Source organism: Ambystoma mexicanum, chromosome 8, assembly GCF_040938575.1.
Source record: "Ambystoma mexicanum isolate Mex_15411 chromosome 8, UKY_AmexF1_1, whole genome shotgun sequence".
NCBI lineage: Eukaryota > Metazoa > Chordata > Amphibia > Caudata > Ambystomatidae > Ambystoma > Ambystoma mexicanum.
This window is the reverse complement of record NC_090929.1, coordinates 522,646,943-522,670,308: the sequence shown is the minus strand read 5'-3', so window position 1 is coordinate 522,670,308 and position 23,366 is coordinate 522,646,943. Positions and strand designations below refer to the sequence as shown.

The 23,366-nt window shown below is 53.1% G+C and overlaps 1 protein-coding gene across 3 annotated transcripts in view; it reads left to right on the top strand.

The window, feature by feature from the left end:
* The window catches only part of MMEL1 (membrane metalloendopeptidase like 1), a 1,408,056-nt gene that overhangs the window by 1,248,057 nt on the left and 136,633 nt on the right, over nucleotides 1-23,366 (top strand). For all 3 annotated transcript variants that reach the window (XM_069610215.1, XM_069610216.1, XM_069610217.1), the window contains exon 16: nucleotides 5,523-5,626. In XM_069610215.1, the coding sequence (XP_069466316.1) occupies nucleotides 5,523-5,626 (104 nt within the window). The remainder of the gene's footprint in view (nucleotides 1-5,522; nucleotides 5,627-23,366) is intronic.

Here is a 23,366-nt window from a genome sequence, read left to right as displayed (position 1 = left end):
GGGTCTTCGGCTGTCTTATTAACTGTTGGGTAGCCTGTGGCCTCTGAGATCTTAGAAGCACATTGGCCTCTCTCTCCACCATGGGATAGCTGACGCCTGATTGCCTCATATGGCAGATCAGAATGTAGCAGGGATTGCGTCGGCTCCTCGCCTACTGCGCGCTGCATATAACGTGCTTCTCCAAGTAATGCTTATTGTGTGAGCAGAGTTCAAAACTCGCTCCGATGCGAAATGCGCCTCAGTGCCGGATATGATGCTTATCGCGTCACAGCTGATGTGTGGATTGCACCGCAGCGGCTTCGGGGTCCTAATGCCTGTTGGGGAATGTATCGGCTTCCTGCGTTAGGAACTCCCAGTGGAGCATTACAGCGTGAGTGGAAACGGCTGCCTAAAGTGTGCACGTTCGCTCACGACTGCAGTCCCAACTCCGCGAGGACTCCAATGTACAAATTAGAACATTCACACGTCTCTCTGCACCCACGTTCGCATTAACACCATTATACACATTGAATTGCTTTGCGCATGCATGATAACTCAAATACAGTAAGATAATACGCTCAAAATAAGCAGAATGCTAGAATGATCTGAATATAAAACACAGAGATATCCTGAATGCTACTGTGAGAGCCGCAAAAAGAAAGAGGAAAGGACCCAGGCAGGATGTAGGTCGTAAGGAGTCCTGAGCCCTGATAGGTGGAGGTGCAACAGCACAGGACTACTAAAAGCAAGGGACTTGTGTGGATTTGTAGTCCCTTGAACGTTTTTTCTTGTTTGTTTTGAAAACAAACAAAAAAAGAAGTTGAAATGTATGTTTTGAAAGGCTGTGAGGAGCAGAATTAAAGAAAGTCTATGCATAATGCTTACCTCCGGTTTTGACATAGAACGCCCAGACTAAATAATTCCGAGATTAGCATCACCATTGAATGAGAGTGGAAATAATTAAAAGAAGTCTATTTAGAAGGGACCTATGCCATCCTGAAAGAAAGTTGTAAATAATATGAGTCAGACTAATATAAAAAATATTGGACATACTACGGCACATTATAAGGGTATTAAAAGCCACTGAGGGGTGTTGCACCTTGTAAACTTTAAGGCGGCAACCCACATTCTTTATAAAGGCACATAACTCTTTAGGGACCTTTGATGTCCTTAGATATAATGTACTTTTAGGTGATAAGTAACATTTTTTATCTGTTGTGAATATCGGAAATAGCACTTTAGTAGGATTGCATTTCATTAGAAGAAGAGAATTATTTGGGCATGGGGTAGGGTTGAACCAGAGAATCAAATGGGTTTCAGAACAGAGATGCACCCTGCGATGAAGCTTGGCCTCGTGGTTGTAATGTGGCTCAGAACAGCGATGTGCCTTGTGGTGGAATAGACTTTGGGGCTGAGATTTGCCTTAATGTGTCGGCGGGCATTATTGTAGCAATGGGCCTCAGGGCCGGGATGGGTCCCATTATGAGAATGAAATGGGAGTGGGTCTCAGGATGTGAGAGGCCTCACGGTCAGTTGGGTCTAGAGATGCAATAAGCCTGGGGTGCGGATGGGTCCTGGCAAGGATCGGCTTCATGGTAGAAGCGTGATTCTGGTGGTGCGTGCAAATTATAAAGCACAGCTGTTCTCACACACATGGCACCACAACAACGTACAATTTAGGCCTCATTACAAGTTTGGTCACATCTCGAAGAGAAATCTGCTGAGATACCACCAAAGTGTTTTTCCATTACCTCCACTTGGTCCAGTGGTATTACCGCTGGATTACAAGTGGTGGGAGGTGGTGTTAGTCCCCATTAATTGGAGCCGATAGGACCCCACAGGGGATGTCGGTGTTATTACGGCCAGCAGTCATTCTGCCAGTGCAAATGCCACTAAAGTGGCAGATTGTGGGTAGTAAGGTGGCAGAATTACATTTAGCTTCTTGCTGGAGGTTTTTCCTCCACCCTACCCCCATACTTGTGGTTGGGCGGTGTGCTACTGCATTGGTAACTGTATTACCTCTGCATTTTTACTACACTACCCAACTTATAATGGGGTACAATGTCTTAAGAGGGCCCTGTGTGCCCTTGAGCTAAAGCATATGATTGGTGGTCTTCTGCATCTGAGAAGGCTCTCACATATCTTCACCAACAACTTTGAGTGTTACTGCACTGCGCGAGCTGCTGTGGTGCAATGAGCTGAACCACCACTTAATCAGCAGTACTTCCTAGTTGCATCTGCTGCGCTAAGACATTACTCATGCCGAATCCCTAATGGGGCGCAGAGGCAGCAGGCAGAGGACTTCTTCGATTCCTCCTCATCTTCGACAGATTGAATCTATAGCTGTTTTCAGGAAGAAATTGAAAACGTATCTGTTCATATAAATCCGTAAGATCTCACTATATGGTTATGCTCTTTTGATTTGATCTGCGCCTAGATGCAGCCTGCTGCTTGGTTCCTATGGATATGGGTAATATAAATCCGTAACATAACACATAACATAACATTATCAATCAGATAATGATACCCTGCAGTGCCGTGTCAGCTACAAAGTCAAAATCTGGGGTTGTGGACTTGGCCTGAGTAGTCAGACTCAGGTCATTTGCACTTCACCTAGTGCCCCTCAGCACTCACCTTTGGTTATCATAACAGGCAGCTTTAGATGTAAGCAGTGTACCAACCGCTTTATCTATTCCCTAATACCAGGTAAATCCTTCAAACAAAAAATCAGTGAGCAAAGAAGTACTGACAAAATAATTCAGGAACAGCGGGCACGCAGGAACATAACCCCTACGACCACCAACACAATGAACAGATACGTAGCCAGAGGGAGGGGCCTAAATATTATTACTGCCTGATCTGAATAGTATTCATAAATAAAAATTCATTTTTTTTTAATGTGCACGAATTTCTGAGTGCCAAGAACAAAGATAGCTATTTTAGAGTATAATAGATTTCTTTTGTCTTAAAAATACCCACATTGGGAATGGGAAATGGGATTTAAAACGTTTTCACTTCTGGAAAAAAATTCAATCCCAACTTAAAATATAGGGAATAAACTACTTTCATGTCAGAATCCTATCAGGACCCTTGACAACTGGTATTGCAGTCATTGATGTGTCTTTGTTGGTTATGAGAGCAGGTGTGATGGTCTTCTTCGTCCGGTCCCTGAAACCAGCTGTGTCCCAGAAAAGAGTGGCTCTCGTGTGGCAATCGTGTCGTGGCCCACACCCAGCCATGCCTGCTGCACCCTATAATTCCTTCGTTCAAAGGTTGTGTTTGGTATTCAAGCTTCTCATGGCTACAAAGCTCCAAGAAGCCTGCCACAATCACTCTGCGTGGATGCTTTAACACAAAGGGCGTGCTGTCAATTATCATTTCCTGTGGTGCAGTTTTCCTATGAAAAGAATGGACCATGTTCTCAAAACCTATTTTTGGTGCAAGTGATAGTACGATGCATCCTTATCATCCCCTAACAGGGACAGAAATTATTTTTGTTTGCTTATGTTTGACAATGATGGGCCCTTGAGGGGTCCATTACTGCCAAATGCATTCCCAGCTCCAATGTAGGTAATTGAAGCCTGTCATACATTAGTGTCACTTCCGACAGCAATGAATGCAAGGGGGCTGGATGCCATAACTTTTGCGCTGTCACACAGCCCCAGAGAAAAAGGAATGTATACTGTTTGGCCGTGGCACAATTGTTCGCGGCCGAATTGACCATGGTAAATTCGGCCACAAAGTCAATTTTGCCGTGGCCCAATACGCCCAAACTAAAAAAAAACCACCCACCCTATACACTCCCCTACCCACGCCCTACTTTCACCGACTACTCATCTTCTAACCTTGCAGCGTCGGATCCGTCCGTCCTACGTGGGTCAGATCCGACGCCACATGGTCCGCTTTTCTTTTTATTTTTGTCCTTCTTTTTTTTTTTTCTTCCTGTCCCCTGCCTCCACACCTCCGGAAGTGGGGGACACCCCTGCTACCCTGAAAAGCCATGATTACCAAACATGTGGAGTGAGGGACACCCCGCAATCCCCGCTCCCCATGTTTGGTAGTGATTACCCAAATTGATTGGGGCAGATCTACCATACGATCCTTTATAAACGATCAAATTGGGTAATACCGAGAAAAGCACAAGTCATCTTTCTAAATAAGGTGGCCTGCACATTTCTTAAAGTGGCCTCCCCTGCACTTTTTTCACTTGTACAACTTCATAAAAATCTGCCCATGTGTGTGCTAAGATCAAAACATATGCCACTAACAAGCTGATTCACAAAAAAGCTGTTATGAGTAGCATTGAGTTACTCCTGAAGAGGACTATTCAATTCTCAAAGGAGTTACAGCTGACTGGCTCCTAATAAATCAGGAGCATGTCAGAGTTACTCGTAGTAACTGCAAAGTTACTTGTTACCTCTTTGTGACTCTGCCCCATTGCATTGGATAGTATGCATTGAGAAGAAAGACAAACCCTTCTATCAGAAATTCTGCACGGAGGCAAGCGGCCGCAGCGATCGGATCAATGCCTGTTCAGGATTCTTCCCAATAGTGGTTAATGATTAGCTGGTGATGGTGAAATTAGAAGTGGGCACCTGAACACACACATAAAAGTATGACGATGCTTTAAATCCATAATTTAGAATTATTTATACATCAGAGCCGTGGGGGGAGAGGTTGGGCATTGGGTTGGAAGGATAATCCGATGATCGGTCTCACATAGTTAGTGGCTTATGCAAGCATTATTCCTTTAACTATGGGCAAAACATAACAGTTTCTTAATTGTCCACTGGGTAGGTACATCTTGTGTGTATTTCCCTACCCACTTTTATTAAAGGATGCAAGTAAGATAATGGGCCTCCTTCCGAGTTTGGCAGAGTGGTAAAAAAGTGGTGGCAATTACATTACCATTACATTTTTGCATTAACAGGGTCACTGCTGTTGTTACTTCTCTGCCAAATCCAAAATGTGCCTGTGAAGATTTACCCCCAGCATCAGCTGAAGTTAAATCCTCCACTTTAGCACCAAAAATCGGCAGAATTACCACTTGCAGTAATTCTGCCAAAATCTCCATGGCGTCCTATGGGCTCAAGAATTAGGGACTAAAACCGCTTTACCACCACTTGTAATCTCGTGGTCAACCCACAGGGCCAAGTGGTGGTAATAGTTACCAATTCTTGGTGATTATTCAGAAGAAAGTCCACCGAATTACCGCTAAACTCGGAATGAGGCCCAGTGACGATTAATCTGCAAATGAAATGGCTGCATGTGGGAATCAGCTCAACCCACACATGCAACCTGATATGTAGTGGCAACGGTTCATTGCACACATGTGAAATGTTGTTTGTTTTTCAGATACTACTTACACAATAATGGATTACTGCTTTTGAACACACTTCAAACTGCCCTTTACTGATAGATAGTGCAGCAGTCTTGGGTGACTTGTCATACGTGTTCATCTTTTGGAAAATGTATGCATTATAAAATATGATGATTTCTTACATACAGTGATTGCCTAACAGAAACAGTTTTCTTTTCCTTAGTTAAACTTCAGTGAACACAAGTACTTTGAAAACATCCTGGAAAACCTGCAGGCGGGAGCGCAGAAAAGCTTGAAGAAGCTCAGAGAAAAAGTAGACCAAGAGGCGTATGTTTAACTCCTTTTGTTTTAAAAGTGTTATTGGGTTTGACGTACATTTCTTTTTTAAACAGAGGATAAGCAGGATAATGTAACAGAAAGCACAAGTGTAAACGTGGCTCCAAATAAGAACTTGAAGCAGGAGTGTTTTACTCTCTATTTTTTAAGTTGGTAGTAAAAGGATTTTTTAGGGAGCAATTCTCATTCCCAATGGCATTATTTGTCAGGTTAATACAAATATGTGTTAACCCTTAAAAAGGTATGTTTTGTAATCCATAATTCTTAGCACCTAGTAATTCATGTACATGAAAAGCTGTATGTTTACTCTATACTTGAAGTTCCTCTTCAGATCAGGCATTAACAACTATTACAGCTCCTTCTTCTGACACCACTCTAGTGCTGCCACTGGTCTGAACATAGCCAAGGAGCTGTGTGTATGTTCTCAGAGGGCAGCATTCCCTGTGCCAGTTGTTCCCTATTTTTGTTGGGAGTATATTCACTCCCTACTTTTTGGGTTGGAGGTGTCTTGCTGTTTCTAAGGAGTAAATGTAGCTGGTATGCTGCTTATCTATAGCTGTGTGTCTTTCACTACTGACATCAGACGCAATTGTCAACTTGAGACAGTTCTGCTTTCATTTCCATAGCAGGTTGTGTAATTCTTTACATCAGTGATTGGAACGTGTCCATTTCCCTGAGGTAGACATCAAACCATCTCAGGTTCAGAATGGGCATGAATGGCCCTCATTACAAGGCAGGCGGTGGACCATGGTGCTATTAGCCATGGTGGATGGCGGAATTACCGCCCCATTCCAAGGTGAGTGGGGCGGTAATTCCCCATTCACCATTTGCCCTTCCCCATTTCCATTTTTGCCCCATAGGGCATAATGGGGATGAGGAAGGCGCTAATTACGGCACCGTAAATTACGGTGCCGTAATTAGCACCAAGGTCGCTTAGCGCCTTGGACTTTAACGCCTGCAAAAAGCAGGCGTTAAAGTGTGAATCAGGCGTTAAGGGTTAACGGCGCCGACGGCGCCGTTAAACCCTTAACGCCTGACTTGTAATGAGGGCCAATATGTTGCTATCTAGCAGGTAGGAGAGCACAGCAGGTTAATGCATCTGCTGCGAAGATCAGTGTACACTTTTGAATCTCAAATGTGTTGACCATGACAAAGCGTTACAGTTAGGATGACTTTTGTTTAAAAAAATAAAATAAAAAATAACAAAAATAAAAAAGGACACTCTGACCATACCCAGCGTGCTTTAGGTATTTAGTGATTCAGTCATGACACTCACAGATACATATGACAGATATAAAGCTCTTTGGTCATTCTTACCTTCATAAAATGCTCATGCATACGCAAAGCAGCCAAAACCTCACTGGTTTTATTGGTGCCACTTTACATTATTTCTGGGATTCTTTCTAATCAATACACATATATACTGTGTTTAGCAACCACTTTTATATTCAAATGCACGTGATGAATTTTTAAAACCGTTGCAAAAATGAGGGTTTAAAAGTGATGCATCATTTTACAATAATTAACGCATGCCTATGATTAAGTCAAACACAAACTTCCCACAGGTGCCAGTAAAATAATGTTCAGAAGCAAGCACTAATTTCCCTCCCTGGCCTCACAATGCAGAGGTCTGTGGTCGCTCAAAAGGTGCAAGCATGGAATAGATCATAGAGAAATTAAAAGGGCAAAGAGCAAATCTGAATGTGTCAGTGCATCAAGAAGCCAGTGAAAGGATACCCATAGAAGGGTGAGAACAAAAACTGTATGCCAAAGAAACACACACACTCTTTCACAGCTGTACAGGTGGCCCATAAAGATATACATTCATATCTAGTCAGAGCATCGAATACCAAAGCATCGAATGCGTTACCATCTAATAAAAAAACATTTAAAAAAAGCATCTAATGCAGTTTTTTTAATGTAAAGGGTTTATAGTAATTGTATCAGGTTTTTAAACGTTAAAAAAGGGGGTTAGAGGGACCACCCCATAAAAAAGAAAACAAAAATGCATTTGATGCTTTTTATCAATCATATTTTTAGATGGTAAGGCATTCACAGGGTAATTCATAGAATTTCGCAGAAAAGTGTCGCAAGCGGCTGGCGCAGAGTGTCCGCGTGCGATTGTCTGCGCCAGGCACGTGCGCTAAAACCGATTTCCACGCACAGCGTATTCATGGATTTCAGGCTCCCAAACCAGCCGTGGCGCAGAGTATCGCAGCGACCCTGCAGCAGCGCCAGTAACGCCCCCAAGAACGCCCTCGCGCAAGGAAAAGCCATCAAAATCGCTAAATCATCGCAAAGGGCTGCGCTAACCCTGGACCAGTCTACAGGGCTGCCAAACAAGGAACGCAAAGCGGGTAACGTGCATATCAGGGGTACGCGTGAAGTTATACACGCGATTAGCCAGGGTACGTGTACTACAGGGGTACGGGAAGTTCTACACGCGATTCGGCTGGGTACGTGTATTACAGGGGTGCGCGGGAATTCTCACACGCGATTTGGCTGGGTACGTGTATTACAGGGGTACACGGGAAGTTCTACACGCGATTCGGCTGGGTACGTGTATTACAGGGGTGCGCGGGAATTCTCACATGCGATTTGGCCAGGTACGTGTATTACAGGGGTGCGCGGGAATTATCACATGCGATTTGGCTTGGTACGTGTATTACAGGGGTGCGTGGGAAGTTCTACACGCGATTGGCCAGGGTACGTGTATTACAGGGGTACGTGGGAATTATCACATGCGATTTGGCTGGGTACGTGTATTACAGGGGTACACAGGAAGTTCTACACGCGATTCGGCTGGGTACGTGTATTACAGGGGTGCGCGGGAATTCTCACACGCGATTTGGCTTGGTACGTGTATTACAGGGGTGCGCGGGAATTATCACACGCGATTTGGCTTGGTACGTGTATTACAGGGGTGCGTGGGAAGTTCTACACGTGATTGGCCAGGGTACGTGTATTACAGGGGTACGTGGGAATTATCACATGCGATTTGGCTGGGTATGTGTATTACAGGGGTACACGGGAAGTTCTACACGCGATTCGGCTGGGTACGTGTATTACAGGGGTGCGCGGGAATTCTCACATGCGATTTGGCCAGGTACGTGTATTACAGGGGTGTGCGGGAATTATCACACGCGATTAGGCTGGGTGGGTCCTCACAGGTGTTCCCTGTACACCCTCCACGGCCCCTGCAGGCAGCCCACAAAACAGGGGACTACCCTGCACACCTGCTCATGTCCCCCTGCACCCCCACCCCCCAGCAGTGCAGGAGCAGCCTCCACCAGGCCCCCACCCATGTCTCCCAACACCCCCACCCCCCAGCAGTGCAGGGGCAGCCTCCACCAGGCCCCCACTCATGTCTCCAACCACCCCCACCCCCCAGCATCCAGAGGCACCCTCCACCAGGCCCCCACCCATGTCTCCCACCACCCCCAACCCCCAGCCACCAGGGGCACCCTCCACCAGGCCCCCACTCATGTCTCCCACCACCCCCACACCCCAGCATCCAGGGGCACCCTCCACCAGGCCGCCACCCATGTCTCCCACCACCCCCACCCCCCAGCATCCAGGGGCACCCTCCACCAGGCTCCCACCCATGTCTCCCACCACCCCCACCCCCCAGCAGTGCAGGGGCACCCTCCACCAGGCCCCCACCCATGTCCCCTATCACCCCCACCCCCCTGCCACCAGGGGCACCCTCCACCAGGCCCCCATCCATGTCTCCCACCACCCCCACCCCCCAGCAGTGCAGGGGCAGCCTCCACCAGGCCCCCACTCATGTCCCCTATCACCCCCACCCCCCTGCCACCAGGGGCAGCCTCCACCAGGCCCCCACCCATGTCTACCACCACCCCCGCCCCCCAGCCACCAGGGGCAGCCTCCACCAGGCCCCCACTCATGTCCCCTATCACCCCCACCCCCCAGCCACCAGGGGCAGCCTCCACCAGGCCCCCACTCATGTCTCCCACCACCCCCACACCCCAGCCACCAGGGGCACCCTCCACCAGGCCCCCATCCATGTCTCCCACCACCCGCACCCCCCAGCAGTGCAGGGGCACCCTCCACCAGGCCCCCACTCATGTCCCCTATCACCCCCACCCCCCTGCCACCAGGGGCACCCTCCACCAGGCCCCCACCCATGTCTACCACCACCCCTCCCCCCAGCAGTGCAGGGGCACCCTCCACCAGGCCCCCACTCATGTCTCCCAGCGTGCTACGTGTATTTCAGGGGTGCGCGGGAAGTCCCACTCGCGAATAGCCTGGGCGCGTGTATTTCAGGGGTGCGCGGGAAGTTCCACACGCGAATAGCCTGGTCGCATGCATTTCAGGGGTGCGCGGGAAGTTTTACACGCGACTTCAGCAGGGTACGTGTATTTCAGGTATGCGCGGGAATTCTCACACGCGATTTGGCTTGGTACGTGTATTACAGGGGTGCATGGGAAGTTACACACGCGATTAGGCTGGGTGGGTCCTCACAGGTGTTCCCTGTACACCCTCCACGGCCCCTGCAGGCAGCCCACAAAACAGGGGACTACCCTGCACACCTGCTCATGTCCCCCTGCACCCCCACCCCCCAGCCACCAGGGGCAGCCTCCACCAGGCCCCCACCCCCGCCCCCCAGCCACCAGGGGCAGCCTCCACCAGGCCCCCACTCATGTCCCCTATCACCCCCACCCCCCAGCCACCAGGGGCAGCCTCCACCAGGCCCCCACTCATGTCACCCTGCACCCCCATACCCCAGCCACCAGGGGCAGCCTCCACCAGGCCCCCACTCATGTCTCCCACCACCCCCACACCCCAGCCACCAGGGGCACCCTCCACCAGGCCCCCACTCATGTCTCCCACCACCCCCACCCCCCAGCAGTGCAGGGGCAGCAGGCAGTCGGGCAGCAGCAGGTGGGAGCGTGCTCGGGCTCTGGGGGGCAGTAGTTCGGCCTTCCGGGCAGGAGCGTGGTATTCCGTGTGCGTACGCGTGGCCAGCTTGGTACGGAGTGATTTTGCACGTGAAAATCCTGCACGTCAGCGTGAAAACTGAGGAAAGGCCCTCAGCGCGTAAGCGCGTCTGTGACGTGACCCGCACAGGTGTTTCCCACACAGCACGTGATGACAGAGCACACGTGGAAAGACTGCACGTCAGAGTGTAATCGCGTGTGATTGGTGGAAATGGCCCTACACGCAGAAGTGACAAAGCGTGTGATTGGTGGAAATGGCCCTACACGCAGAAGTGACAAAGCGTGTAATTGGTGGAAATGGCCCTAGCGCGTACACGCCGCGTAAGTGACGCTGGACGTGTGGGCCTGTATAAAAGGTACGTGTAGAACACGTTTTCCTTGTACGTGCTTTTCGTGGAGAGCGAGTGGGTGAATTCTGTACTTCTTGTCGTTTCACACGCGATTTACTTCACGGCGTTTCTAGTTCGTATTCCCTGTTACCTCTGACAGCTTTTTCTCTTTTTTCTCCTTTACTGGTTTACCTGGGCCTGTTCCCTCAAACAGTGTTCCCTTCTACTGTTGTCCTGTCTCCTCAGACAGCGGACAAATCTTCTTTTGGCGGGGGTGTTGCCAACCAAACGTGCTCCTTTTACACGCTCGTTTACCTGGCAGACGGTGAGTCACGCACGTATCTAACATCTGTGCTAGCCCCGTGTGTAGCCTACCCCTTCAGAGGTCATTCTAGGCTGCGTGTGACACGCATACGTTCATTCTTGTGTTTCTGGGTGCCACAGCGTAGTGCAGGTTTTTCTTTCTGCACACGTGGTCTAGGAGGGGTTGCGTGCACGTCATCTCCCTTTTTTGGGCCTCCTGTGCGTTGCGTGACCCGTCATCTTTCCCCAGGGGTTACATTCAGCCTTGCTAGAGCACTAGGGTACAATTACCATCTGGTACCCAACCCCTTTGACCCCCAATTGCCCAGGACAATAGTCTACATCCACTCCCATACGCACATTAACATCAGTGCCATGGCTGGGAGGCGAGGATTCCGTAAGGGTGGCAAAGGTGGAAGAGCCACAAGTGGTGGCCGTGGTGGATCCGGTAGGGGACGTGGTCGTAACTTGCAGGGTGAGCCTGTCCCCCCATGTGTGGAGGACCAGTCACGGGCACCCATAATCCCCCCCCCCTCCCATTGAGGCTGATGTGGCTGACACCATCCATGCTCAGCCCTTGTTGGACCAGCCCATTGTGGCACCAGACCTGGCTGACTCCATGGCTGACTTCCAGGTCAGCAGGGCTACGACACGTGCGCTGGTGCACGTTGATGCCATCATGCCACGTGGATCTGGGGCAGCAAGGTCATCTGCTGCACCAAGTAGGCAGGGCGGAGAGGCTGCAGGGGCAGCTGCGGCTCCATCCACCCCAGCCCCCACACACCCATCCAGGACAGTGTTGGTCCTAGTCCATGCTGCTGACATTCCCCCTGACACCATCACACTAGAGCTAATGCCTGCACCAACTCCCATGCTGAGTGTGCAATCCCACACTCCTGATACAGAGTCCACCAGGGCTCCTGCCCCAAGTGTCCAGAGCGGCGCAGGACACTCAGGATCACCACCACCTTCCAAGCGGAAGAGGAAGAGTGCTTGTCCGGCACAGGCTGATGCCCCAGACACGGCTACACAGTCCGGCCCGTCCAGGAAGCCCAGCTTCACGGATGACGAACTGAATGCACTTGTCGAGTATGTGTCCGGACATGACAACGAGATGGTCATTGTTGCAGGATCCAAGACCACACCTGCACAACGCCAGGCACACTGGCAGACCGTTGCGGACATCGTAAGTGCCCTTGGAATTGTGAGGCGCACAGCCAATGATTGCTATAAGCGCTGGAATGACCTAAAGCGCAGGGCAAAGAGTAAGCTGGCCTCAAGTCATGCCGCAACTCTAGTGACTGGAGGTGGGTCTCCAGTAGTAGACATGGAACTCACTCCACATGAGTCAGTCGCTGGGACCTACGTCACGGAGGAACAGATCCAAGGCGTGGGAGATCTGGCTGATTACGAGGCATTGTCCGGTGAGTGCACATGCATGTGTGTGTCATCCATGTGCATGGTGTGTGTGTGAGGGCTTCTGTTCGGGTGCCAGGTGAGAGTGTGTGCGCCTGAGTCATATGGGTCAGCCATGTGCTTCATGCAATCCTTCCTGCGCAGCTGCAATCCTTCCTGCGCAGCTGCATTTGGCCATAGCAGTATCCCTTCTGCCAACAGTAGACATCTATCCCAACTGCACGCCAGTTGCCCTTGAAGTGTCACCTTGCCACAACATATTTGCTTCTTCTTCACTGTTCATTCAGTCAGTTTGTTTGCATTCCACCACTTTCACTAGGCATGTCGCTGTCCACTAGTCACATGTCTGACATGGGTATGGTAAAGTGGAGTGACTTTGTTACCTGGATATCATTTGTACACACATGTCCCTGTGCAATTGGACCATTTCAGACTGGCAGCTCCAGGTGAAAAATCTGACCTGTTAGAAATAGAAAAGCTATTACATGCGGGAACTGGACTGAATGAATAGGTGCTGCCCTCCTCTCCATCTTCACTCAATAGCAATGGTACATGCCATCTGTGTGATGGCATGTGTGTTTCACCTGCCAATCACAGGCCAATGTGTGATGCCACTGCCAGGCAGCATGCAGAAAATGTGTTCATCTTCCATCTTGGTGTCATCAGTGTGTGCCATTTGCCTGGACTTCATACGCAGTGAGGGTGCATGCATGGGAGGGTTTTAGTCATGTGGGACATGTGTCAATCAAGTACTGGTTCTCTTGCTTCTCAGCCCTCAATGTGTGCCATGGTGCTAATGCCTGTTTCCATTTCTTTGTTTTCATGTCTTTGCAGGGGAAGACGCACCTGATACTGCTGGGGTTGTGGAGATGGTGCAGACCCAGGAGGGGTCCGAGGGCCGACCAACCACCAGTGAGGGACGTGGTGTGGTGGTGGGGGAGAACCCACAAGTGCTGCAGGTCGTGCTCTCAAGGGGTGTCTCTGGCTGCACCTCCCCCGAGCTGTACTCAGGTGTTGATTCGGATGAGACCTACGTGCCGTCGCAGGTGAGTGTTCCAGGGAGGGATTCTGTTCTGTCTCACCCACCTGCACCAGGGTCAGAACCCTCCATGGGGATGTCAGTGTTGGCAGCTACGCCTTCGGTGGTTACGGATGCAGGGTCACACTCCGCGACATCTGATCCTGTTCCTGGGCCAGCAGATCAGAGGGGGAATGCAGTCCTGCAGCCTCAGGCAGTGCCGGCACAGCAAGGCGCAGTTCGCCTTGCCCCAGACAGGTGTGGTGCCCGCCGACGTGGTGGCCGTACGCCACCCGGCAATACCGCATGGGAGCAATCCATTTACGGTATGACAACCCAACAGGCTGCATCATCCGAGATGATGGCTCAGGCCATGGATAGGGTGGCCACTTCCATTGTCCCCCCAGAAAGGCTGATGGAGCGACTAGAGCAGGCAACCGACTCCATCTGCCAGTCACACAGGGAGGACATGTTGGGGTCCAACAGGGACAGGCGGGCGGCACTGGCGACTCTGCAGGAGGCCATCTCCATTGAGTCCCAGGGCCACAGGGAAGCCCTGAGGCAGGAGCTCCTTCACCTCAGGACGACTCTTGTTGAGCTTGAGGCTTCAACACACCAAAGGACAGAACAGCAGCTGGAGCGTCTCACCCGTACGCTCTCAGCTGAGATGCAGGCAACGAGGGCGGAGGTCCGGGCATCCCGTGAGTTGTTGCATGGGGACCTCCGCACACTCATCCTCCAGAACCAGACCTACCACACCCGCATGCTTTCAGCCATGGAGGAGCAGACTAGGGCCTTGCGTGGGCTGCCTCCCATAGTGCAACCACCTCCGGATGCAGCTGCACAGGGTGATAATAGCGACAGCAGTGATACTCCCACAATAGGGTAGCCGTGTGGGCCATGAGCCCATGGAGGTGTTTTATCTTCCCAGGATCCACGCAGGTGGGTTCTGGTGTGCATCCTGTCCTCGGACCTCCTGGGTGGCCTCCCCAACCCCCCCGGGCCCATCAATGGCCATTTTTGATTGTTTCTTATTTTTATTTTTATTTTTATTTCTTTTATTCCCAATTTTTTTGGGACGATCTGTTGGCTTCGATCTGTTGGCTTCGATCTGTTGGCTTCCGTGGTTCCTGTGGGCATACGCTGCATTGTGGCTGGGCACATGCAGGCTTGTCATGTATTTGGTTCAGATGCTTGGGTTTGAGTCACACACACCCCTCCTGCTTCCCGTTTCCATGGGCTTGCAAAGGGTGTGCCCAAGTGACAGTGAATTACACAGTGGCGTTGGACTCCCATGAGCTGTGTGGCCAGTCTGTAGTCAATACTGTGTATACATTCATAGTGCATATTGCTGTTGTGTTGTACACTGCATGTTGCATTGATGTGTAACTCTTCTTCTGTGTCTACCTCCCAATTTGCAGGTCCCTTCCTCATGTCCACACAAGGACCTCTAGTCTGGAGATGGGGACCATGTTGGCAGCAGTGCACCTACAACTCTACATGGCGACAACACTGCACAGTTGGTAGTGGTGGGAGTGCAGGCATTTCCAGGTGGTGAGACTACTAATATGTAACATTTGTGATGTCATGTTAATGGTACTACGTGCTCAAGTATGTTGTTGGTCCGGCATTGCTGTGAGCATTTCAGGTGTTGCAGGTTTCTAATAGTGCCACTGTACATAGTGAGACTGATGTCATGTTGTGGGGATTACTTTGTTTACCTGCAATTAGCATGACATGGCACGGTGTGTCGTGTGGCGGTGCTGGGGTTGGGTTGGCTGACATGGCACTGTATTCTTGTTGCATTTTGCAAGTGGGTATTCATATTAGCTGCTTCAATGTGTAACTTCACAAAACTGCATTGGTGGTGTCTGTGTGGGTAGGGATGCACACATTGTGACACTTCCAGGTGAACAATCTCAGGCTGACATGGTATTCCCGGTTCATTCTCCAGACATTCAGGATCAGTGTCAGGTTGAGTCATCATTGATTGTCAGATGGAATGTGCCAGGGCAGTGTGCACTCCACAGGGGTGTGATTTCTATGTGAAGTAATTAGCCACTAGCTGTGTACGGGCTGCCTCCCCCCGTGCCCTTTCCCCTCCCATGCGCAGCGGCTGTGCATGTGGTTGGGGATGTGGGGCCACCACCATGTCCACGGCCAGGCCCCGGCGTGTTGCAACGTTGTGCAGGACACATGCTGCCACTATGATCCTGCACACTACTGGGGGAGCGTATAACAGCTGCCCGCCAGAACGGTCAAGGGAGCGAAAGCGTGACTTTAGCACTCCGAATGTGCGCTCCACTATGCCCCTGGTTGTAATGTGGGCTGTGTTATATCTTACCTGGGGTGGCGTGGTGGGGTTCCGAATTGGCGTCATCATGTGGGGGCTGAGAGGGTAGGCACTGTCCCCTGTGGAGGTGGTGATTGGTATCATTGGTGGGGTTGTGACCTTGCTCAGTATCCAACATGCATGCATGTGCAGTGGCATACATACTCACCAAGCAGCCATGTATCGCCATGCCGCCCAGCTTCTAGGTCCCGGCTTAGGGTGGACATTCGGTAAATGAAGCTGTCGTGGGTGGAGCCGGGATAGTTGGCATATACTGAGGTGATGATTCCCTTGGCATTACATGCTACCTGCACGTTGATGGAATGCCAGTGCTTGCGGTTCCTATAGATGTGCTCAGATGCCCTGGGGGGACGTAGAGCCACATGGGTGCAGTCGATGGCACCTAGCACTTTGGGGAATCGTGCCACAGCGTAAAAATCCAGGGCGGCAGCATGCCTTTCTGCAGGTGTTCTGGGCAGGTATATGTGCCTGCGGACTGATGGGCGTGCAGTCATGATGTTCAAGACCTGGGGCCTCATTCCGAGTACGGCGCTAACCAATGGCGCTATTAACGCCTTGGTTGACGCCGTACCCGGACCGGCAGCGCCTTGGTGGATGGCGGAATTACCGCCCCATTCCAAGGTTGGCGGGGCGGTAATTCCCCAATCCCCATTTACCCTTCCCCATTCCCATTCTTGCCCCATAGGGCATAATGGGAGTGGGGAAGGCGTCAATTACGCCACCGTAAATTACGGTGGCATAATTTACATCAAGGTCCCTTAGCGCCATGGTTTTTAACACCTGCTAAAAGCAGGTGTTAAAACCACCATGGCGCAAAGGGAACTCGGAGTATGGCGGTAAGGGATTACCGCCACCGCTCTCGTTAGCGGTGGCCGCTATCCCTTACCGCCATGCTCGGAATGAGGCCCCTGGTGTAGGCAGCGTGACTGGGTGGCCTGTGACACCCCACCCACTATGGCACTTGTCCGCTGAAATGATCCAGTGGCTAAGAAGTGCAGTACATTGAGGACCTTCTCCAGGGGGCTGAGTGCTTGGGAGCACAGGGTGGGTGATGTGAGGTCATCCTCCCACTCAGTCACCAGGTCCAGTATGATGTGTGGTGGAAACCTGTACCTCCCATACACCTGGTCATCAGGCATCCCGAAAAGGCTGGTTCTGGGTGTGAATATTCTGGCCCTGACTATCCTCCTCCTCCTCCTTTGGTAGCCCACTGCCACTGCTGCTAGGAACGGTATGTTCATCCTGGCGTCTGAGCTTGTTATTGTTAAAGTCCGCAATTTTATGCTTTGCGCATGTTCTAGGCGAGCGTGTGACCCGCGCACCCCTGGAATCCAGTTCCCAGTCCAATAGCGTGTGGAAATTCACACGCACCACGGGATACAGCGTGTGACCCGCGCACCCCTGGAATCCAGTTCCCAGTCCAATAGCGTGTGGAAATTCACATGCACCACGGGATACAGCGTGTGACCCGCGCACCCCTGGAATCCAGTTCCCAGTCTAATAGCGTGTGGAAATTCACACGCACCACGGGATACAGCGTGTGACCCGCGCACCCCTGGAATCCAGTTCCCAGTCCAATAGCGTGTGGAAATTCACACGCACCGCGGGATACAGGTTCGCTGACGTACTTGCGTGTGTAAGTGGCCGCGCACCCATTAAATACACGTACATAGGCCAATCGCGTGTACGCGCACTTTTGTCCAATTACACGCAATGAAATACACGTACATAGGCCAATCACGCGATGACACTCTGACGTGCAGTATTTCCACGTGTGTTCCGTCATCACGTGCTGAGTGGGGAACGCCCGTGCGGGTCACGTCAGACGCGCTTACCCGCTGAGGGACTCTGGTCCAATAGAATCGCGTATGCGTGCTGACGCGCTTACGCGCTAAGGGCCTTTCCTCGGATTTCACGCTGACGTGCAGGATTTTCACGTGCCAAATCACTCCGTATCAAGCTGGCCACCCGAAAACACACGGAACACCACGCTCCTGCCCAGAAGGCCGAGTTACTGCCCCCCAGTGCCCCGAGCAGCCTCCCACGTGCTATCTGCTGCTGCCTGCCTGCCTGCCTGCCTGCTGCCACCGTGCCCTGCCATTTGGTGCCTGCACATCAGCCATCTGCAGGGGTCCAGTTGCTGTGTCCACCCCTGCTGGAACTGAAGACTCCCAACTGGGATTACATCGCTCCACAGCCCAGCCCCAGGACCCAGTTGCCCACCCACACCTGCCTCTGGGGTTGCCATGTCGGGCACTTCCACATCTGGCACCAGTGGCAACCCCAGGCCAGAGGGGCAGAGGGGCACCAGCTTCACTGCCACCGAAGTTGGTGTCCTGGTGGAGCATGTCCTGGGGCAGTATGATGCCCTCTTTGGATCGTCCCGCGCCAGCAAGGAAGGACGGGAGAGGATCTGGGCCGACTGTGTGGTTGCCATCAACGCGGAGGCGGTGGCAACCCGCAACGTCCAGAAGATCAAGAAGCGCTGGGAGGACTTGAGGTCCAGGACCCTTGTGAAGGCCCGGCGCCTCGTGGAGGGGGGCCGGGGCCGCATGAGTTCCATCCAGAAGAGGGTCCTGGAACGCGTACGCCCAGCGCTCCACGCCCAGGTCCTTGAGAGGGAGGCCCGTCTGGAGTTGAGCGGTATGTGTCCAAGCATTACTGTGTGAGACAGGGCATGTTGCGGTGTGCTGGTTCTATAATACTTGCCTGTATGTGTGCCATGGGCCATGTATGCATGTATGTGTGCAGGGACATCATGGTAATGCATGTGCGACCAGTGATGTGTGACCCACATGGTTGTTGCATGTGTTGAAATGCGGCATGGGGAGCCCTATGCAGATTTTGGACATGAGAGCATGCCAGTCTCTGTACCTGGACATGGATGGGGGTGAAGGATGGGTGCTGATGCCAGGTACATATATGGTAGCCATGTCTGTGTGCCTGACCTGCGTGTCTGTGACTTGTGCATGCCATGGATGCATGACACATGTGTGTGACAATGCACAGATTCAGTGACGCACCCAACTTACCCTTGTTTCGCCTGTGTTCGGTGTGTTTGGGGCCAGATGGATGTGACTGAGGTGAAGTGTGTGCATGTGATATGCATGAGCCATGATGCATGTGAGTTACATATCATTGAATGTTTCTAGAGTCCATTGGACATGCATGGAAATGTCCATGGCATGCACCATGCCTGTTACTGTGTGTGTTTTGCCTGGACTGACCCATGTGTTGTGGAGGGACATGATGGAAGTGTACTTTGACAGTGGTGCTCATCTGCTATTGCTTCCTGTCTAGGGGACCATTGTACAGTAGCCTGATGCTTGTGTCCTTTGTCTCCCTCTACGCAGCGGCTAGTGAAGAAGAGGGCGGAGACGGCGCTGTGGAGCAAGGCGGCGGGGATGCCCCCACGGCTGCAGCGGAAGGGGTGGGTGAGCCCCCACAGGGGCCTGCTACGGTGGGAGACGGTGAGGAGCCATCCAGGTTGGTGGTTTGCACAGAGGAGGAGGAGGCCGACACTGGTGCACACATGGGGCCTGGTGGGAGCATCCCTGCTGGTGCAAGTGGTGCAGTCCAGGGCCAGGGGCAGGAGGCAGCACAGGTCACCGTGGAGGGGCCTGTGCATGTCACTGTCCCTGACCCTGTGAGTGCACCACCATGCACCAGCAGGGATGCCCCGTCCCAGGCCCGTCCGCAGGTAGAGGGGATGTCCATGTCACCTGACTCCCCTCCACCTGCGGACGTGGTAACCCCTGGCCGCGTGGAGAAGGTCCTGATTGGGGTCGCGATGCGCACGGCTGTGATTCGTGATGACGTGCGTGCTTCCCGGGAGGAGCACGCACGTCATCACGAAGTGCACCGTGCCGACGTGGCCCAATTGGGATCGGCCATGTTCGGGGGTTTCCTGCATGTGTTGGCCAATCTGACGGCCCTCTCCTCCTCTGTGCAGGCTATCCACCGGTCGTTCTCCTTGCCGTCTTCCGGCCCAGATGCCACCAGGGCCCCCTGTGGACCTGCCCCGACCAATGCAGCCAGCTCGGTGGGGATCCCATCCCTGCCACAGTTGGGAGTCGGAGGTCCAGCAGGGGTGGACAACACAGCAAGTGGACCCCAGCAGATGGAAGATGTGACGGCATCATCGGGCAGGGCACGTGCACGACGGCGTCGGTGGTTTCCATCAGCCTGGATGCCGTCGTGCTGGCAGAGGCAGTGGCGTCGGAGGCAGCAGCGGGCTCGACGTGGGAGGCATCATGGCTCGGGGCCATCAAGATCAGAGGGGCAGGCATCGGCCGGAGGGCAGGGCAACCCTGGCATGGTGGTGTGTTCCGTGTGGGAGGAGTTTGGCCAGCGGATAGGTGCGGAGCGGCAGCGGGCGGAAGAGGAGCGGCTCGCCATGGTCAGGGCGGAGTTCTCCATGCATCGGGCATTGAGGCGGGCTGAGTGCCTCGAGGAAGCTCGCAGGGAGTTTGAGGTGGACATGGGGTTGTCCCTGCGAGACCTCGGGGCCAGGACAGAGTCCCGCCTCCAGGACATCGACATGGAGTTCGATGATGCCCTGGCCAGCAACATCACCAAGTGAGCCGCAGGACTTGCCCGCTGCCTTTGTATATAGTTATTTAGTTAGTTAGTGCTAGGTTTCCTTTATTTATTTTTATTATTTTGGACCGCTCGGACAATGGCCACTTTTTTGTACATATATTTTACATTAGTTAGTGGTAGGTTTCATTTTTGGTGTTGGGCTCATGGACCCTGGAACATTCCTGTATATAGTTTGTTTTTTTGGGAGATACATTTTTTTAATTTCTTATTGTTTTCACCATGACGTAATGGTTTTTCATTAATTTCCTATGACATGATATTGCTTTGGACAAATTCATTTTAATTTTTTATTCCTTTGTTTTTTTGTTTATCACTTTTGTTCTCGGACATGGACCATTTATTTACTTAGCCACATCGTTGTATGTTTGAAAAGTTCACTTATTTTTGGTATTTAATACATTTTTTATATTTTCTTACACTTGTGTTATTTTCTCATTGGTTTGTTACATGTCATGATATGGGTTTTGACATTCACTTGCACCCATTGTGTATGTGTGTGTGACGGACATGTGTTCTTTTGCATACTTGGCATTGGGGTTGTGTCATGTGATTGCATTCACTATGTGGGTGGATGCAATCCTTGCCTGGGTGTTTGTGCTGGGTATGCTGGCCAATACTGCCATGATTGTGTATCGTCAGGACCTGGGGCCAGGGGGACATGTGTGGGGGCCTGCTGGCAGGTTCCCCACAGTGCTGGGGGGTGGGGGTGGTTGGAGACATGAGTGGGGGCCTGGTGGAGGCTGCCCCTGCACTGCTGGGGGGTGGGGGTGGTGGGAGACATGGATGGGGGCCTGGTGGAGGGTGCCCCTGGTGGCGGGGGGGTGGGGGTGGTGGATGACATGAGTGGGGGCCTGGTGGAGGGTGCCCCTGGTGGCCGGGGGGTGGGGGTGGTGGGAGGCATGGGTGGGGGCCTGGTGGAGGGTGACCCTGGTGGCTGGGGGGTGGGGTGGTGGGAGACATGGGTGGGGGCCTGGTGGAAGCTGCCCCTGGTGACTGGGGGGGGTGGGGGTGCTGGGAGACATGAGTGGGGGCCTGGTGGAGGGTGCCCCTGGTGGCTGGGGGGTGGGGGTGGTGGGAGACATGAGTGGGGGCCTGGTGGAGGGTGACCCTGGTGGCTGGGGGGTGGGGGTGGTGGGTGACATGAGTGGGGGCCTGGTGGAGGGTGACCCTGCACTGCTGGGGTTTGGGGGTGGTGGGAGACATGAGTGGGGGCCTGGTGGAGGGTGACCCTGGTGGCTGGGGGGTGGGGGTGGTGGGAGACATGAGTGGGGGCCTGGTGGAGGGTGACCCTGCACTGCTGGGGTTTGGGGGTGGTGGGAGACATGAGTGGGGGCCTGGTGGAGGGTGACCCTGGTGGCTGGGGGGTGGGGGTGGTGGGAGACATGGGTGGGGGCCTGGTGGAGGCTGCCCCTGGTGACTGGGGGGGTGGGGGTGCTGGGAGACATGAGTGGGGGCCTGGTGGAGGGTGACCCTGCACTGCTGGGGTTTGGGGGTGGTGGGAGACATGAGTGGGGGCCTGGTGGAGGGTGACCCTGCACTCCTGGGGTTTGGGGGTGGTGGGAGACATGAGTGGGGGCCTGGTGGAGGGTGACCCTGGTGGCTGGGGGGTGGGGGTGGTGGGAGACATGAGTGGGGGCCTGGTGGAGGGTGCCCCTGGTGGCTGGGGGGTGGGGGTGGTGGGAGACATGAGTGGGGGCCTGGTGGAGGGTGACCCTGCACTGCTGGGGTTTGGGGGTGGTGGGAGACATGAGTGGGGGCCTGGTGGAGGGTGACCCTGGTGGCTGGGGGGTGGGGGTGGTGGGGGACATGAGTTGGACATGGGTGGGGGCCTGCTGGCAGGTGCCCCACAGTGCTGCGGGGTGGGGGTGGTGGGGGACATGAGTTGGACATGGGTGGGGGCCTGCTGGCAGGTGCCCCACAGTGCTGGGGGGTGGGGGTGCAAGGGGACATGAGTTGGTGTTCATTAGTTCAAGGAGACATGTGCCTTTGCTGGGGGGCATGCCCATGGTGGGTGGGCTGCCTGCGGGACATGACCAGGGATGCAGGGTAGTCCCCTGTGGTGTGGGCTGCCTGCAGGGGCCGTGGAGGGTGTACAGGGTACACCTGGGAGGACCCACACTGTCAAATCACATGTGGAACTTCCCGCGCACCCCTGAAATACACGCGCCCCGGCTATTCGCGTGTGGAACTTCCCGCGCACCCCTGAAATACACGCGCCCAGGCTATTCGCGTGTGGAACTTCCCGCGCACCCCTGAAATACACGCGCCCAGGCTATTCGCGTGTGGAACTTCCAGCGCACCCCTGAAATACACGCGCCCAGGCTATTCGCGTGTGGAACTTCCCGCGCACCCCTGAAATACACGCGCCCAGGCTATTCGCGTGAGCTATTCGCGTGTGGAACTTCCCGCGCACCCCTGAAATACACGCGCCCAGGCTATTCGCGTGTGGAACTTCCCGCGCACCCCTGGAATACACGCGCCCCCAGGCTATTCGCGTGTGGAACTTCCCGCGCACCCCTGAAATACACGCGCCCAGGCTATTCGCGTGTGGAACTTCCCGCGCACCCCTGAAATACACGCGCCCAGGCTATTCGCGTGTGGAACTCCACCTGGAATACACGTAGCCCGCTCCCACAGGCCCGATCGCGTGAGGAACTTCACGCGAACCCCTGTAATACACGTAGCCCGCTACCCCAGGCCCGATCGCGTGAGGAACTTCACGCGAACCCCTGTAATACACGTAGCCCGG